Source organism: Emydura macquarii, unplaced genomic scaffold, assembly GCF_026122565.2.
Source record: "Emydura macquarii macquarii isolate MOO-44397 ecotype Brisbane River unplaced genomic scaffold, CSIRO-AGI_Emac_v2 contig_18, whole genome shotgun sequence".
Lineage (NCBI taxonomy): Eukaryota > Metazoa > Chordata > Testudines > Chelidae > Emydura > Emydura macquarii.
The window spans coordinates 1537112-1556445 of NW_027130155.1; the positions used below are offsets into that span (position 1 = coordinate 1537112).

Genomic DNA, 19334 nt, shown 5'->3' on the forward strand with positions numbered 1-19334 from the left:
AAGCCAGCACCTGGGGGTCCACCCAGTCCTCCCAGTCATTGTCCAGGAGATCTCAGATTGTGGTGACTCCTGCCCGGACCAGCCTCCGTCACACGGAGGGGGTCTCCGCCACCTGTACACCGAGTTGGGGGTTGTGTAGCAGGGGCTTCACGAGGAGATTGTCCCCCTCGGTGACCGCAAGGGGCCTGGAGGCCAAGACCAGCTGCCAGGTCCAGAGGAGGTCCTGGTAGAAGACTGGCAGCTTGGAGAGGTCTCGCGGAAGACCTCTCAGATGGTGATAAAAGAGCTGCCGGTCATGTCGGAGCCCTCAGAGGTGGTGGAGGAAGGCGTGCACCAAGACCCAGTGCAATCCTGGCCAAAAGAACTCTAGAACTGTCTTCTGGAGGTGGGCCAGGAAGCTCTGGGTTGGGAATCAGGGTGTTGAGACAATGCCAGAGCATGAACAGGACTAGCTGGTTGAGCACCAGCACCCTCCCCTGAAAGGAGAGGCACCGAAGCAGTTCCGTCCATCTCTGCAGCCGCACAGACACCCTGTTTTCCGTCTTGCCAGTTCTCCACTGGGGAGGGATGGGTGGCAGAAAGGTAAACGCTCAGATAGAGCAGCGGACCCGCGTTCCACCGGATGGCTTGAAGTGTGGGTGGGAGGGAGCTCACCCGCCACCCGTCCCCTATCATCAGGCCAGAGCTCTTGACACAGTTGATCTGGGCAAAGGAGGCCGCCGAGTAAATGGCCAGGCAGGCCTCCAGCTGCTCCAGGTCGCCCGGGTCCTGGACCGTGAGGAGCACGTCATCGGCGTATGCTGACAGGACCAGCCTCAGCTCTGGCTCATGGAGCACCAACCCCGTCAACCCCCAGTGGAAGAGGCAGAGGAAGGGCTCGATGGCCAGAGCACACAGCTGGCCCGACAGCGCACAGCCTTGACACATGCCTCGCCCGAAGCTGACCAGTTCGGTCAGGGTACAGTTGAGCTTGACCAGGCACTCCGCGGAGGTGTACAGCACCTGGAGAAAACCCACGAAGCGGGGCCTGAAGCCAAACGCCTACAGGGTGCCCAGGAGATACCCGTGGTCCAGCCTGTTGAACGCCTTCTCCTGAGGACAGGAGGGAGAATGACAGACCGTCCATCCTGGGACTGGGTAGGAGCGAGTTTGGGGGGGAGGGGGGAGGGGATGTAGGAGGAAGGGGAGGGGGAGTGGAGAGAGGAGGGAAGGGGAGGGGGCTGCTCCTCCCTGCTAGGTTGCAAGCAGGGGAGGAGGGCACCAGCACAATGGGAAAAAAAAGGCAGGGGGGTCTAAACCAGGTAGGGGTCCAGGGGCAACACACTCACTAGCCTGAGATGGAAACCTGGCTGCACGGGGGGAGCGGGGCAGGGGCTAAACCAACGTAGGGGAGTGTAGTGTGCCCGGGGGGGGGGGTGTCAATTAAAGGAGGCCATGAGTACTGCTAGGGCCAGGCAGGGGGGAAGCAGCAGCGGGTGGGGGAGGGGGGTTAGGTCAGGGCTGAAGCAGGGCTGGAAGGCTCAGCAGCAAACTGCGGAAGCCGGGCAGGGCAGGGAACAAACCAACGCAGCAGCTGGCGGGGCAAACAGACAAAAACAAAGGAACAAACCACCAGGAGGGGGCAGCAAAGGGGGGGAAGGGGCCAGTTGGCAGGGGTGGCAGTGGGGAAGGGGAGGCAGAGAAGGGGAGGGGTAGGGGTGCCCTCAACTGTTGGGGCTGTGGGGGGGGGGGGGCAGCAGCAGGGAAGGGGTGCTCATGGCAGCAGCAGCAGAAGGAAGCAGCCGGCCAGGGAAAGGTGCCCCACTGCAGCTGGTGGTGCTGAGTGAAGTAGCAGCAAAGGTGGTGGTGGAAGTGGAGGGGCCACTCACTCACCCGCTCCCTCACGGCCAGCCGTGGGGGGAGAGGCAGGCCGGCAGGCCAGCAGGACCCCCAAGCAGCAACAGCAGCAGGAGCTCCTCTAGCCAGCAGTATCCCCCATGGCAGCAATAGGAGTGCACACAAAGGGAGGTCTGGAAGCCCCAGAATGCTCAGGCCCTGTTCCCTGCAGACTAGCTAGAAGTCATGAGGGGGGGCAATTAGGAGCAGCTAAGGCCAACTAAGGCCCAGCCAGGTGCTGGATAAAAACCCTCTGCTCCAGACAGACAGGGCACAAGCTGGAGGAGTAGGTGTGCTGTGCTGTGCTAAGCTAAGCAGCAGATAGGAGTACAGTGTTGTGTGGAAGAGCGGAGGAGTCCTGAGAGAGGTATTGGGGCCAGGAGGGGGGAAACCTGCCCCTAGCAGAACTGAGATACTCCCCCAGGCACAGGGGCCTGGGTAAGAAAGCCCAGTCAAGGAAGCAGGGCCTGAGAGGCCAAAAGGACCGAGGGGGGAAATTAGCCCAGGGGAAAAGACTGCAGCTGCGAGTACGGTGCCAGCAGCTCATAGCTGCTACTCATAAGGGTCCTGGGCTGGAAACCTGGAGGAGTGGGCAGGGCTGGGACCCGGAGGAGTGGGTGGGCCCAGGTCTCTACCCTTTTCCCTGGGGAGACAGGGTAACTGGTGACGCCCTGGCCCACCATGAGAGGCAAAAGCACGAGACCCACTAGGTGAAGCCAGCCGTTTTCCACACTGTATACAAATTATTGTGAATTTTTAATACAGGTAACACACAATGAATAAAAGGTGATGAGTGAGAGAGTAAAGCATGTACCTCTATTCAGATTAAACTTGTTTTCTTCTTACAACTCACATTTACTTTTAAAGAGATCTTAGTCAAATGAAACAATTTTACAGTAAAATTTTAGCATTCACGAATAAATTCTGTATGATCACTGTAATTCACTCAAGCCACAGGACTGCCCATCAGCCTTTCTTGCCGAAGAGCAATCAACCTCTGAAACCACTTTTCCTCTGCTTCTGCCTTCTCGATAAATAGCTGTAGGGGAAAAGGGGGGAAGACAACTAATTGTAACCTTCTGTTTTGATTTGGGTTTGATAATAATAAATAATGTGGTATTGTATTGATACAGATATTGCATATTTCACGGCTGTCAAAAACAAAAGTGCAACCCAATGAAGAAATTAAATACAAAATCTATGTTAACACATCAAGGATGAGAGTTTAATCATATGAACACTAGGAAATTTAAAGTTATGGCTTCCACAGCAACTGCAGCTCTGTCAGATTGTACAGGTAGTACATCTATATTAACCATATGCAGTATAATAAAACAAAATACTATAAATGCACAATGGGTGTATCTGGGTTAGTTGCTGTAGAAGCTTTAACTTTGATTATTTTTCTGTGACTGAAATTTCAAATATAAACACTGCATTAATATAGTTCTTTGAATTAAATACAACCATCCTATGGTGTGGCTGGAAGTAGAAAACCACAGCTGTGTGCTGAAATGATGGGAGAAGCTTGGAAATATCCATTAGCAGAGCTAACAAGCACAAACAGGAGATTCCACTTAACTAGGAGTGCATAAAATGTGATAGTCAACTTTCACTTTGATACTGGATTGAGGTAGGATTTTATAAGGTGTCAGATGGAATTCCCATAGCCAGAGATCAGGCCTGGTCGACATGGGAAAGTTGCACTGGTTTAATTAGCTTTTAAACTAATTTAGTTAAACCGGTTCAAACTCCTGTGTGGACACCCTTATTTCAGTTTAAAAGTTTCCATACAGGGATTTGCACCAGTTTAGCTATACTGATTTAAACTCATACATTAGTTTAAACCAGTGCAACTCGCTCATGTAGATAAGCCCCTAAATTTGTGAGTGCAGTATTCAGACAGTATGTCTATACTACAATGAAAGCCTGGGCTCAGACTCATGCTCGAGTCCAAACCTCACTTCTATCTACACACAATTCTTTCTGACTCAAGCCAGCAGGCCCTGTGGCCCAGGTCCCAGAACCTTGGAAGGAGGGTGGGTTCGAGCTCAAATCTCACAGGACTCAAGCCCAAACTCCTCTGTTTTGTAGCATGGATGGAACTCGGATCTGGGTCTCCTGCCAGACTCAGGTACTGATAGTCCACCAACACTACCCATAATCCCATGGAACAGTGTCCTTTGTCCTTTCTATCCAAGACTGTCCAGTTTGACTCCTGGGAAATGGAAGACTCCCTCTGATTCAAGTGCAGCAGCTTGGCATTTAACTTTCCCATTTTATTCTGACTGCTGAGCTGCAAGCAGAGTGAAACTTCCCCTGTGTTTGTAATGGCCATTGACATGAAGAAATCTTTTGTCAAGTGCACTGCTACTGATCAGGAAAGCACAGTCAGATTTTGGTTAATCTGTGGTATGAGGTGAGCAAAACGTTCAACATGGCAAGATGTCCAGGAATGATCACATGTATCAGAAAATAGTGAAGAAGCTGGCAGCGTTGAAGATTCACCAAACTGGTGACCAGTTCAGGGAGCAGACTAAGTGACTCAAAAATAACTATGGAACAGACAGGAATAAGAACCAGATCTCTGGGAACTTGCCATTATCCTGCCTCTTTTATGAGGAATTTGACTGGGTGCTGGGTAGTGCACCAAGCCCTGAGCCAATCCCGGTTCAGGACAGCCCAGTCAGCCTGGGTGGCAATCTTCTGACCCCCGAGTCCAGTATCAGACTGGAGAGGAGCCAGCAAGCGCTGAACCAAGCTACCAAAGTGACTCTGGTGTTCACACTGGTCCCCAAGGAGGCTTTGCTGCTGGAGCAGCTGTAATACATCCTGGGTCTCCCTTTGGAAGAGTTGTTTGATGACCACCCTCCCTAGAGGAGCAGCCCACTGTGGAACTGGCAGCAGAAACACAAGAAGCAGAAATAGCCCCTCAGCCTGATAAGTTTCTGGCTCCATGTCTGTTATTAATATAGGTATGGGAGGGATTTCTGGTTTATGACCCAATGCAAAATTTATTACAAGCCACAGGCAGCAGCACATATCCACCTTGGTGTTAGCCCCCACTTCTCAAATCACCACATGGAATTCAAAATGGAGACCAGGAAGTGCGAGCAACAGTGAGGCTTGCAAGCATTTACAATGAAATTTTTACTACACACTTGCACATTCTTATGGGATATGCTCAGAGCATCCCTGATTTCTGCCCCAGCAGTGGTAGGTGCAATTTCTGGTTGAGTGTATCGGTTCAGCAACCCGTTACTGTCATACATCTATTCAGAGACAAATGGCTTACTTGTGGTTCCAGAATGATTGTGAAGAGCACAGCAAGCCACAACAATGCAGACAGCAATGACGACACTGGAATCCAAATGGGTCTGTAGACAATGCCAGTGGGATTTCAATCTGCTAAACGCACATTCTACCACCATTCTGCACAGGCTGGGAGTGTGATTACATTTTCTTTTGCCAGGCCCTCTCAGATCAGGATATGGTTTCATAAGCCAAGGCAAAAGGGGGTCCCCAGAATAATAATGGGGACAGTAACTCCCTTTATGACAATGTAATTTTGTGGGAATAGTGTCCCAGCCTGTCCATCAAGGTAAATTCCGGATAGGCAGAAAACCCCGGCCTACACTGGCAGCCATAATCGACCTCTGTGGTCCACAAGAACCTGCATATCAACGGAGTAGTATACTTCGCAGTTATACACTCATGTGCTCCTTGAGGAGGGAAAACTATGGACACACGAGTCCAATCAATGGTCCCGATGCAATCTGAAAACCCCATTCTCTCAAAACCAGTAATTTCTTTGGGGACTTTGTTTATTCCCACCACTTTTGGGTAAATCACATGCCTGATTGCCTCAGAAACCTCCACCATCACTTTATCCACAATTGACTTGCTAGCACCAAACTAGTTAGCAATGGACCTGTAGCAGTCTGGAGCAGCCAGCTTCCAGACAGTTATAGCAACCTACATTTGGACTAGTATGGCCACCCTCATGCATGTGTCCTGATACTGGAGATTACGCAAGCCACTTACATAGCTCCAGAAATTTAGCTTTCTTCATGTGGAAATTCTGGAGACACTATTGGTCATCCCTCATCAGTCTGCACTTGTGGCCCTGCTTCAGAAGCACCAGTCTACATAGAGGTGGGATCAGCAGCTACAGTAAGAGTCATGAGCAGCATCAGTCAGTTTGAGTCTTCCACATCTGTATCGTCTTCTTCTTCCAACAGGTGCCTTCAATAGTCAGAAAACACCCACAGAATGTCCACTAGCTTCTCATGGATGCTCGGCCTGTTTCCTGAACGAGGAGTCCAAAACCAAGCAAGAGAAGCTCCTCAAATGGTGACTTCTCCATGTTGCTAGCTCTGGTTTCTGGGAGCATGCAGCCCCAAAAGATGGCTAGGCAGGAGGCGGTGGTGGGCTGTGACAGCTTTCTGTAACATGCAGCGTGGAAAGTCAAGTTTTCCCACACTGCACCACGAACCAAGGGCTAAAGTGGCCACCGCTGGGGAGGGCAGAAGGAAGCCTGGAATATGATAGTTTGATATAGGTCTGTGTACTACAGTGTGGACACAAGAGTCCAGGTTTGGGGCCTGGCTCCAGAAATTGTACACCTATAGTCACCAATGAAGGTGGATGCTCAAGATGTGTAATAAACTAATCCACACAACAAATCCAAGGTCTGTAGACTTGAGTCCCACTAACACTGGGCTTACATTACAGTGTAAGCATATTCTAAATCACAGTGGTTCACTAGCTATCAAACCACAGAAAATTTAAAACAATTTCCATTGAATTTTCATAGATTTGCATAGGGACTTAAATAAATTCCATTGCATTAATGGTGTTGGGAAATCTCTATCCAACTCTGAAAATTTAGGAATTTTTTTTGAGGACACTGATTCATCCATTTGTTGAACACAATCCAATTTGTGTATTTACTGCTCTCTCTTTTTATATTGTATATTAACTGGACACAATTTAGATGGAAAACTTATTTTATGGGTTAAAAAAACAGTGATCAAATAATTCATGAAGAAGCAGTCCAAAGAGATTGCTCTAATTATTACTCAACAGAGGTAACTTTTCAAATGGGGTGGACCATACTTTTCTCTCTGGAATCTTATATTTTCTCCCATATTTTCATCACACCCTTTCTATGGTTTTTCCTCTAAAGCTGCTACCGCTTCTGCCATTCTCTGGTGATGTCTCTCTGTTTTACCACACAGGGTCATGTAACAGCAGTAATATAAACATTCTGGATAAATGTAAGTTAAAAGATTGTTGTTGTTTTTTTAAATGCAGACTGTCACTCATTCACTTTAAAATTTCACTTTCACTCAGAACCTTGTTGGGCCCATTTTCTAACACTTCTCTATTTTAGATTATGTGAGTTGTGTGATCCTTTTCCAGCCATGGTGAGCTCATCAGTAAATAGTCTTTTGAACCTAGAATCTTTGACAAGCAACACTGCAAAACTATTATGTCATCTAACCTTGACTCCACCTATTAGACTGTTATTTCAAAGATGCAATAAATATCAACACTCTTACATTTAGATGTGCTAAAGAGTTATCATCTTGGTACTTGATGGCAGTAGGAATGTTGCCAGGTGCTATTTCTTTTTCGGTATTAGACAAATTGACAATTCCCACTTCTACAGTTGCAGGTTCACATTTTAGTTCACCAGGTTCTGTTGACTAAAAGGAAAAAAAGCACATTTGGAGGCTACCAAGCTTGTAGAATACTGTTCCTGATAAACTCCCAATCATTGCACTCAACTTCTTAACATGCTCAGATTACATCCATTAACTAACTAATCCACACAATAATCATTATCTTCATACTCTTCAAAATGGATATCAGGAACTGCCTGGGCATGGAAGACTGGTAATATGAAGTGAGAGAGCAGCAATGCCAAGTAGGGAAGTGAAAGAGTAGAGCTGCAATTTTGTTTCATAGAGCACATTTGTTCAAAAATTGTGTGAACCTTTTAAAGTAAGCATATACTTGGAAAGACAATAATTGCACTCTTTTCAGTGGAACACTCAGTGATGATTAAAAACATTCCACTGTCCCAGTGGAACACCCTTTTCTTATGCACTTCCTCTTACAAAGGGGTGTGTGGTTTCTGAACAAAGACTGAAGCCTGGTCTAACAAATATTAGACCAATCTATGTTGCTTAGGGCTGTGAAAAATTTTGCACTCTGAGCACTGCAGTTAGGTTGACATAACAGTGTAGACACAGTTAAGTTGACAGCAGAATTCTTCTATTGACCTAGCTATTGCCTCTCAGAGGTCGATTAACTACAGAAGGGGTTTTTCCCCTCAACATAGGAAGCATCTACACTACAGTGCTATGAGGCATAGCTTCAGCTATGCCGCTGTAGCACTTGTAGTATATACATAGCTTCAATGGCCAGAGTTAGCTCACAACTTTCAAACCTGGATGTCTTAAGTCATATTTAGGCACTGAAATAAGAGTGGCCTGACTTTCAGAGTTGAGGAGCCCTCTCAACATCAGACCACTTTTATTTTAGTTCATAAATATATTTTTAGGAGTCTAGCTTTAAAAATCCTTTGATATAACTATTTATTACTTTTGCATTATGATTCCTCTAATCCCTTCCTCTTCCTTTTTCTTTAAACCTTTATGTTCTGACATATTGACTTTTTTAAAAAATGTTCTAAAAACCCAAAGTGCTAAGCATGGCTTTGACCATCTTGCCATTTCGACAATATATTTCACCTCATTCTAAACTCTCACAAACTTCCAGTCCTGTCACTCATCCTTACTTCAACATCAATTAAAGTATCTATGCACACGTTTGAACTCTGATACTGGGAGTTAGGATTGCCAGCATGACATGTCAATGGCAACTGCATTACTGCAGAAGCTTTTACCTGGCACCCAAGGGGTCATACACAAAGATAGGTTACTGACAACTTACCTTTTTGACTTCTTTACTTGATCTGAATGTCTGTGGAACAAAAGAGTCACATTCAATAGCTTCAATTTCTTTTACTCGTTTCACTTGTTCTACCAGGGTGGCTTGGTCTACAAAAGAGGGTATAATATTAGTATATTTTAGTGTAAGGTTATGATCAGTACTGTGCCTAAGCAATACTCTCTGAAGATATTTTACTACTTATGAAATGTGTACTAAGAAAAAAACCTTCAATTGCAAGCTAAAATAGTCTGTTACAAAGAAACATTCCTGCTTTATTAAGAACAAGAAGAGTGATATAAACTGTAACTGCTCAATGTATGATGTCATTCATGATGCTGACATAAAAATTTGCTACTAAATCTCTTACATAATAACAGTGACTGCAGTGTGTGGATGGATTGGAAAAACCAGGGATTCTTGAATAGTGTGGATTTGTAACAACTGTCAGTTAAAAGAGAAAGTTACTTACCTTATAGTAACAGGAACTTCTTCGAGATGTGAGATCCCTATCTGTATATCATATGTGTACACATGCACTCCATGCGCTCAGAGCCAAAGAATTTTGGAAGCAATGTTCGTTGGTCTGCACATGTGTCCTGGTTCACCTCATGCCTCCAACCAAGGAGATAAAGGGTAGAGCATGGACCAACCATCCCTCCAGTTCCTTATCCACCATGAATCAGGGAAAATCTGAAGCAGAAGGGAAGGAGGGCAGGAAGTTGCATATGGATAGGTACCACACATTTTGAAGATCCTCCAGTTACTATAAGGTAAGTAACTTTCTCTTCTTCAAGTGCTGGTCCCTATGTGTATTCCACTGCAGGTGACTGACAAGCAGTACTCAAACGAGGTCGTTGTGAGGTCATAAATGGCAGATCCGAACAAAAGGACTGCTGTTTCAACAAATGAAGTGGACATGGGTTAGAAGTCCTGTACCAAGGCGTAAGTGTCTAGCAAATGTGTGAACTTAGCTCCACGTAGCTGCCTTACGAGTACCAAGTAGACACACCTCTTGAAGTGATGCCATAGATGTTGCTTGTGCTCTTGTGGAATGAGCTCTTACCCCAGAAGGAGAGGGAAGATCAGACAGCTGATAGCAGAGCAAAATACAGCCCTAGATCCATTATGAGATTCTTTGAGAGAATATAGCCTAATTCCTGATATGGGTTTTCCTTATTGTTTTCGTTCTCTGAAAGTAAAAAACTAAGTCTTGCTGAATGTCGAGCCTCCTTTCTTCTGAGGATGCATGAGGTTTTGGGAGGAACACAGGTTAGTGAATAGATTGGTTCAGGTGAATCTCAGACTATTTTGGGAGTGAATTTAGGGTGTAAAGATAATGAAACTTTGTTCTTAAGAAATAGTGTAAGGAGGATCCACCATCAATGCCCCAGGCTCACCAACCGTCTAAGGCGATGGCTACCAGGAATGTGACCTTCTTGGATAGGAAAAACATGGAACAAGAAGCTAATGGTTCAAAAGGAGGCTTAGTAAGTACCAAGAGAACATGGTTCAAGTCCCATGGCGGAGTAGGCTTTTTTATAGGTGGAAAAGTTCTGATTAGGCCTTTCCAGAAACTGCTCATCAGAGGGTGTGCAAAAGATCTAGTAGCCCTGTGAAGGCAGATGGCATGCACTGATGGCTGCTGAGTGGACCCAAAAGGAACTGACAGACAAACTAGTGGTCTTCCAGGAAAGAATATAGTCTAGAATGAAAGGAATAACTGAAGCTTCTGGAGAAACAAATTTTTGATGCATCTGCACAGAGTAACTCTTCACTTGGCTAGGTAACATTTCCTTGTGGAATCCTAACTACTATTAGAAAGGATGTTCTGTACAGCTTACAGACATGATTGCTCTATGAACCAGAACCAGATTGCTCTAAGATGCCTGTCCAGAAACCAGGCTCTGAGATGAAGCGAACATGGGTTAGGATGCCCGATCTTGCAGCTTCCCTGAGTCAGGAGATCGGGAAATGTAGGAATAATGATTGGTGCCCAAGATGACATACATAGGAGGTTTGGGAACCAAAACTGTCTGGGCCAGTTGCAGGCAATGAGAATGACTTATGCCCTGTCCTGCTGAATACTGCGCAAAACTCAAGACTGGAGTGGCAATGGAGGGAAGGCACAGTTCAGATGATCTGACCATGGAAGAAATAGAGCGTCGCCCTGTGAGTAGCTATCCAAGGCTCCTCTGGAACAGTGTATGTTGCACTCCCAAGCAAACAGATCTCCAGTGGGGGTCCCCCACAGAGCAAAAATATTGTTCACCACACAGTCGTGAAGCTCCCGCTTGCAATAGACAGCAAAGTGTCTGCTGAGAGAGTCCGCCAACACTGTTTTTCAACAACCAGTTCGTGGATCGGCACCAGTCCCTAAAATGTCCCTATAGGGTCAGATTTAGGGGCAGGCAACCCAGGCAACTGCCTGGGATTCTGGGCTTGGGAGGAACTGGGCTTCGGATACTGTTTTTGTTGTTAGCGACAAAAGGGAAAACAGAATGTTTGAAAAAAATGTTTTAGGTATTCTGTATGTGGATTCATTTTTCTCTAACCTCCTAAAGTGTTCTGGACCTCTGAATCTTGTGGATTCTTCCAAACTTTCTGAGAACTACATTTCCTCAAAACTCCTAGAATGTTGTCAGCCATGCCCTCATAGGTATATCTGCTTATATATGGCACAAATAAATACAGATTTACAGAACCTGGAGTACAAATTCATCGTCTTGTATGACAGGGATAAATCATGCATGCAAATCATGAATTAAAGTTGTGAAATAGGCTACAAATGCAATAAAAAAGTAGGTATTAAAAGGTTTAACAAATAGAGGGTGTGTGTGCCAAAGACACTCCTCGCCTGGAGTACCATTTGGTTTAGGGCTGGCCCAGTCTCCCTGTCACAGTTTAGAAAGGCAGCAAGCCAGTTCCTGGTATCAAAAAGGTTGAGAAACTGTGCAGGCACATTCTGCTTTCCTGGAAGTAGACTGGGACAGGGTAATGATTGCTGATGCACCAGTTCCACAGACCAACTGCTTCTGCACACAGGGAGGTTGGGGTGGATCTCATTCCTCCTTGTTTGTGGATGTAAAAGACAGTCATGATTTTGTCTGATATTATGAAGGCATGGGGATCTTGAATAAATGGGAGAAGAGTTTTGTAAGCCCTTTGAACTGCTTGTAGCTCTAGAACATTGATGTGCATTCTGGACTCTTGGGGTATCTAGGTGCTTTGAGCTGTACCTGCTGTCCGTGTGAGCTCCCAAACCAGAAATGTATCAGTAGTGACTGTCCTGTATGGTACAGAGGTGAGGAAGGGAATGCTGACACAAACCTGATGGGGATTCTTTCACCATGACAGGGCCGATATCACTTTAGTGGAAATGGTCACTATGGTGCTCATGGAGAGTCAGTTTGGAAAGTACACAGTGTGAAGCCAGGCTTACAGGCAATAAAGGTGGAGTCTTGCAAAAGGTGTGACATAAGTGATAACATTCATAGCCTGAAACCTGTCTCTTGGCAAGTAAGCCCTTTCCGGGATGGAATTTAAGGACATCCCAATGAAATCCAAAGTCTGTGTAGGGATAAGAACAGATTTTTCAGCATTTATGTTGACCCCCAGAGGGCAGAGGAGTTGTAGCACTGTCAAAGCTGACACCTGGGTCTCTTGGCATGACCTGGTGATAAGGAACCAATCATTGAGGCAGGGGAATATGGTGAAACCACCATGTGTCCTATATAGAGAACAGCTTTGTAAAGACCCTGGGGGCAGTAGCAATGCTGAAAGGGAATACTCTGTACTGAAAGTGGTTGGAGCCAACTATGAATCTGAGAAAGTGTTGGTGAGTGGGGTGAATGTCCATGTGAAAGTAGGTGTCCATAAACCATATGTCTTTTTCCAGGGATGGAATTATAGATGTCAATGTGCTCATGCAGAACTTGAGTTTGCAAATAAAGTGGTTGAGATGATGGAGATTGAGAATGAGTTTCCAATTCCCTTTCTTTTTGGGACTAGGAAACATATTGAGCAAAAATTGCTCCCTTTGTACTGAAGAGGAATGTGTTTTATTGCTCAGTTTTGTAAGAGATTCCACTTCTTGTTTGAGACTGTTCCTGCAAGAGTGACCCCTGCAACAAGGTGGGGAAAGGGTTTTGGAGAGGGTAAAGGTGCAAACTCTATTGTATAACCTGAATGGATGACACTAAGCACCCATCTGTCTCTTGTTATTGCGCTCCAGGTGTTGAAAAAGAGTGTTAGATGACCCCCAAAGGGTGTGTGGGAGTTGGGAGGTGTTGAACTCCGTGGTTTGCAGCTCTCGAGCTCCAGTCAAAAATAACATTTAGCCAAGGGCTGGGACTGGACTGAGGAAACCACTGCAGAAAAGTGTGGGGAAAGCGGGTCTTTGGATTTCCCTGCCTTTTATGGGGTGGCTTATAATATCTCTGGTGGAAGCACCGTTGAGCCATCAGTCTAGGCTTGTATTGTTGCCAGTGGAATTTTCTCTTCAGGGCAGTTGTATATATTTCCAGGAAGAGGAGGGTGGTCCTGGAGTCTGCTAAAATGTGTAAGGACTCATCCATCTTCTGATTAAACAGCAGAGTCTCATCGAAGGAAAGGAGGGAAGGTCCTTAATGGTGTTCTAGACCTCCCTCGAAACCCCGAAACACGGAGCCATGATTCCCTGTGCATCATGATGGCAGTAGCCATTGGTTCAGATGTATTAGCCACATCTACTGCTGATTGGAGAATGGTACTGGCAACCATTTTACCTTCTTCTATGACAGCTTGGAAATGAGCTCTGTCCTGTCATGGGAGATTGTCAATAAAGTCTGCGAATTTTGAATAGTTCAGGAAGTTGTACTTAGCAAGTAGTGCTCAGTAATTGACTATCCTGAGTGGGAAGCTGAAAGAAATAAAGACCTCCCTTCCCAATAAAGTTGAGACACCTGTCCTCTTTATAAGTCAGGCTAGATCAGGAGTGTTGCTGCCTAGCTCTCTCTGTGGTGGCTTAGACCACTAAAGAATTAAAAGCAGGGTGAGAGAACAGAAATTCAGCCCTGTTGGCTGGGACATAGTACCGTTTTTCTACTCTCTTATGGGTAGAGATGCAGTTAGCTGTGATATGCCAGACCACTCTAAACTGGCTCCAGAATGGCTTTGTTAACTGGACCTAGAGGACTGAAGGATGTTCAGGAGTTTGTGTTGAGGATCTTGAACCTCCTTAAGAGGAATCTGCAGTTCCCCTGCAATTCTGCGAAGGAGTTCTTGGAATTGCTTATATGGTCATTCATGGGGGATGGAGACATTAGAGTCACTGCCTCATTGGGCGATGAAGACGGCAATCTTATTGGATCTACTGGATCTACTGGACCTGCTGGATCCAGCACATACTCCTCAGTAGGATCCAGGGAAGCTTGGTTGTCCCCTGAAAGGGGGAAGTGACTCCCTAGCAGACCAGACCGACTCTGCAGGATAATACTGGTCCCATGGTCCCAATATGGCCAATAGGATTGGTTGAATGGGGGTTGCAGTGATCCCCAAGGCATGGAGTATCAACAGTTCTGAGGTGGTGGTTGGTCCCAAGCTGGCCCAGGTTTCTGACCAGGAAGATGTATCTTGGAGGAGGAGAAGGGCATAACAGTTCATTAGCTGTTCAGAATCTCCCATTGCTGCAATGTGGGCTTCCTGAGGCAGTACAAGCAGAATTGGTGGTCATAGCTGAGCAAAAAGGATTGCAGGCAGGAAGCACAAATTTTGAAGCCTGGAAATAGTCCAGTACACAAACAGGGTATGGGGCGAGACGGGTGTTTCCCCAGGTTGGGGAGATGAACTAACTATAAAACACTAAAGCTATCAGATAAAAACTTTAAAACTCTAGAATATAAAAATATTTACAGATATCTAAATATATTCACAGATAAAAGAGAAAGCTGAAGCTTTGAACATTGGAGGTTCTGACCTGGACCATATGGTGGTGAGAAGGAACTGGAGAGGCGGTCAGTCTGCCCCCTCTTTATTTCCTCAGTCGAAGGCACAGGGTGAGCAGAGGGCATGTGCAGACTACACGGATTTCAAAAGTCTCCTACTCTAGGCACGTGGAGTGCATGTGTAGTGGAATACACACAAAGTCCAACACTTGAAGAATTTTGTTTTTCAGAACGTTTCTTCATTGTTCCCAGAGAAGTAATGTGAATACATTTTGGTCTTATTCATGACAAGTTGAAAAAGCGCCTTCATTTATAAGTTTCAAAAAGATCTGAGCAGTGCATAAGAACATTATGCCTTGAAGAGCACTTTGCAATTAGAGCTAGGCTCAAGCTGCTGTTTGCCGATATGACATTTTGTGACATTGTCTTCTGATTGCTACATTTTTATATCATGGCATCACAAAGCCATCACTGGAGATTTTTAAGTGCAGGTTAGACAAACACCTGTCAGGGATGGTCTAGATAATACTTAGTCCTTCCATAAGTGCAGGGGATCGGATTAGATAACCTCTCAAGGTCCCAACCATTCCTACGATTCTACACGTCTATAAAAGCTGCAAAAGTGCATTCTCATTTGAAATAGTCACTTCACAATACAGATAAAACTCCTTTGCCAATCAAGATCCTGGCAGTGGAAAAATACTACTGCTAATACTAATGTAAATTTTGCTTTAACAGTGGCACAATCCTCTGAACATCAACCACCTCTGTTCCACCTCCCATGGTAACCTCTATAATTAGTTAAAGTTATCATCAGTGTTAATTTATTTGATGAATTTAGCCAACATACTTAAGAGTTGTCTTGTACTTGATAGTAAAACTTACCTCTATATAGATCCAGAATGTTTTATTATATATACACATGGAAATAAGATAGTCAGGTGTCTAAATAGGTGTGGCTGTGTGGACAAATAATTACAGTAGCAATTTTGCATGCTTGTTTACTTGTGGGAGTAAAACTGGTCCTGCAATATTAGGAGGCTTTATTGAATTTTGAGGCTTTAAAATGTATGCATATTTTACAAAAAATAATATAAAATCGGATCTTCCTTTATGTAACTGCCCAGTTCAGGATTTGTTCTTAATGAAAGAAATGCAGATCACTGTTACATATTAGGCATTACCGATATTAATTATAACAAAGGATACTCAAAAAGCACAAGTCAGGTTTTGTCAGGTAAATGTTTCTTCAGTTCTCCTTTAAGACATATTGCTGGCCACCAAGAAAGATGGGACAGGAAACCAAAGGAGGATTCTAATGTGAGATTCTTAATAGTCTAGTACAAATCCATATTTATCAACACACTAACGTCTCAAAACTAGTACTTAAGAAAAGGGATTGGGAATCAGACCTGAGCAAAAGATCATGTAAAATGAAACAGTACCATTTTTATGATGCATTAGATAGCTCTGAAGTTTGCTTGTAAACTTCATAATAGTTAACCATACTTTGGACAAAATATCAATTTAGTCACATGAATATTTGTAAAATACTAAAAATGTATAAGAGAAATGAGCTATGACCTAAGTTAGATACATTGGCTCATGGGATTACCATTAGAAATAGGTAAGACCACTAGGATCTTTCCTCAGAGTAAGTATTGAGAAGTATCGAAACTGCTTGGTAAGCCTTGCTTCCATTGAGGGAAGATTTGCTGTGGTAAATATCTTTAGCTCAATGTACTGTATAATTATTTGCTGAAAGTGTTTCTTAAAATTATCTGCAGTCTTTCATTCAGGTGAGTTGTATCAGCTTGTTATGGAGCTATGACATTCACCACGTCTCTCACAGCCCATAACCAAAAACCTATACCAGAGAAAGAATCCTCTTGCTCTAGAAAAATGTTTAGTGATATTAAAGTGTGCCTTAAAAGCAGGAACTTGTTGAAATTCCTTTATTATAAGGAAGACTCAGAAGTGGAGTCACAGGGTACTACACTGCCCACTCTTGTTTCAGAACATAATTGACTCTGTATATTCATGGACAAAGGATACGAATGGCCAAGTCCAGAATGGAGATTTTTTTTTAAAGAGATAGAACAGGTCACCGGTAACCATGACTGAAGATAAAACTTGGGTCTGCTCTGATGTGGTGAGAAAGCTGCAGCTATGCACAAGAAACGCCCCTTTTGGGATTGAAAGCATGCTTCTTGATGTTTGTAAGAAGTCTGTGTCTCAAAAGGTCCTGCTGCTTTGCTTTTCCTTCCCATAATCTGTGTATGATTATTTTTAATGTTTTGGTTATAATCCTTTACTCTGGAGTGGAGAATTTTTGTATTTAATAAACTGCAATGGACTCCCAAAAGCCAGGGTAAAGGTGAGTGCAGACTATAAATTTGACCCTTTTCAGGCTTCAGGTAACTTGGCCAGTGCAGATGGGGAAAGTGGATTCTCATATTGCGGACAAGACACAAAATGTTAAGCAGCAACTTAATCTGTGAACTCATACCTAATATTTAAACTTCACGTTCTACAGAAACTACATGTTTGAAATCAGAAAAATTCTAGGAGAGCAACAAGATTGAAACAAATAAAATACAAGACAATGATGTGCCAAATACTTTCTGTTGTTCATGTGAAATTCTAAATCCAGATATATGCCACCTATGCTATACAAGATTGCATTATATTTTGCATAAAGAAAATAAAAAATTATAACCTCTGTCCACATGTGCAAACAATAAAAAAAAAAAACTCACTTCAAACAATATTTTGATGATTATTGAGCAAAGAAATTTCTGTAGCTGTCAAATACCCTGATATTCTTTATAGAGATATATCATACTAATTTTACAACAACCTTGTTTTCATTGACAGCTTGTGCAACAAAAACGTTCTGTCTAAAATAATGGGTAGCTTGGGCTTTTCATTTACATTAACATCTGAAAACAGCATTTGTGCTGGTGTCTGTCTCATTTTCTGCTTCTGCTATACTCATGGCTAATCTCACAGATCACCTAATCCTCTCCAGCTGGTTCCATGGGCAACTGCAGTGACGGTACAGCTTTGGTCCCACCAATGTAATTATTTTCATTTTCTGTTAATATTGTAACTGATCTCTGATTTCATATACTTCTGATAGTGATTATTATGTTTATTACAATAGTGTCACGGGACCAGCCAAGAATGTGGCCACATTGTGCTAGGAACAAACAGTTCATGCCATGAAGAGCTTAAAAAAAACAGACGAGTCAGACAAAAGATAGAGGAAAAAGGGTATAAAGTACAAGCAGAGTAAACAATAAGAAGGCCTGAAAGTGTCATGTTAGTTCCATAATTTTTCCTTTTTAAAAAAAGTTTGGGGTAGGTCTTACTTAGGAGAGGATAAGATGAATGAAAAGACAAGGGAAAGGAGAGGGGAACAACATATTGCTCATGCCAAATATTCATAAAGCTATACATTAATTGCTGAATATGGATCAGTAAATAAAACATTGTACCTGAAAAGCAATTGTGTAGCCGTATTCTGTCAAGTATTGCTTTCCTATCTGCCGTTTTAATAATCTGATTGAACATATGTATGAGATTTTTTTTACTTTCTTTTGATAATTGAAAAAATATAGAATAAGGCACTATCATCTTAGAAAGACTAAACCATACTCATTCCCTTATATCTTAATTTTAATAAATAAGAATGCTGTATTCTCACTTTAGTTTGGAGATCAATTGAAATAAACACTGGCAATAATGAGTAAACACCATATCAATGGTGACATAAACCCAAAGTCATAATAAATTTAAAAGGTTTGATTCACTGCTGGCAGAACCAGGATGAAAGCTTCTAGTAGAAGAAAATCTGCCCAGAGATAGATCACAGTGATGCAAAATACCTACAATCGCTCTCTCTGCAAGGAAGCTTGCTGCTGCTTAGTGTAATTCCAAAAATGGATAGTGATGGTTGGCTAGCACATCTGAGAGATGCCCTGATCCAGTACATCTACCAGGCACCCTCCCCAAGAAGGACATCTAAATGGCTGTGATTGGTCATTAAGGTCTCAGTTCTGTTCAGCCCTCTGATCTAGCACTCTGGCCCAGATTCAGCAAAACACTTAAGTACATATTAAACTTTAAGCATACAATTAGTCCTACAGACTTTAATGGGACAAACCACCTGCTTAAAATTAAGCATATGCTTAAATGCTTTATTGGATCAAGGCTGGAGAGCCCAGCACCTTGCAACAGCTATCTTAGGCAGAACACCCTTATGGAAGGATGAACAAGCAAACATTAATGCCCTCCTTGAAAGAAGGGAAGTCATTCTCCTTTGGGTGTAGCTGACCCTGATGGCACAGAAATAAATCAGAAGGGATGCTAAGTTCAGATACCATTGTGATGGGCACAATATCAAAACCTAGATCAACAGATTAGATAGACATCAGGGGAAAGGAGATGAATATAGATTTTTAAGGTTCAGTTGCTCAATTCTTTTAACACACAAAATCCACCATTACTACCTAGCCTTTTATAGTATTTAACATGAATCAGATATGAAACTAATGACAAGTTACTAAGAGA

General features: G+C 43.7%; 1 protein-coding gene across 1 annotated transcript in view; it reads right to left on the bottom strand.

Moving 5' to 3' along the window:
• Nucleotides 1–1727: 1727 nt before the first annotated feature.
• RSRC1 (arginine and serine rich coiled-coil 1) overlaps nt 1728–19334 on the bottom strand; it is a 342090-nt gene continuing 324483 nt past the window's right edge. The window contains exons 8-10 of the mRNA XM_067532335.1: nt 8839–8945; nt 7440–7586; nt 1728–2914 (exon numbers count right to left, since the gene is read on the bottom strand). Coding sequence (XP_067388436.1) covers nt 2822–2914; nt 7440–7586; nt 8839–8945 — 347 coding nt within the window. The 3' untranslated portion in view covers nt 1728–2821. The remainder of the gene's footprint in view (nt 2915–7439; nt 7587–8838; nt 8946–19334) is intronic.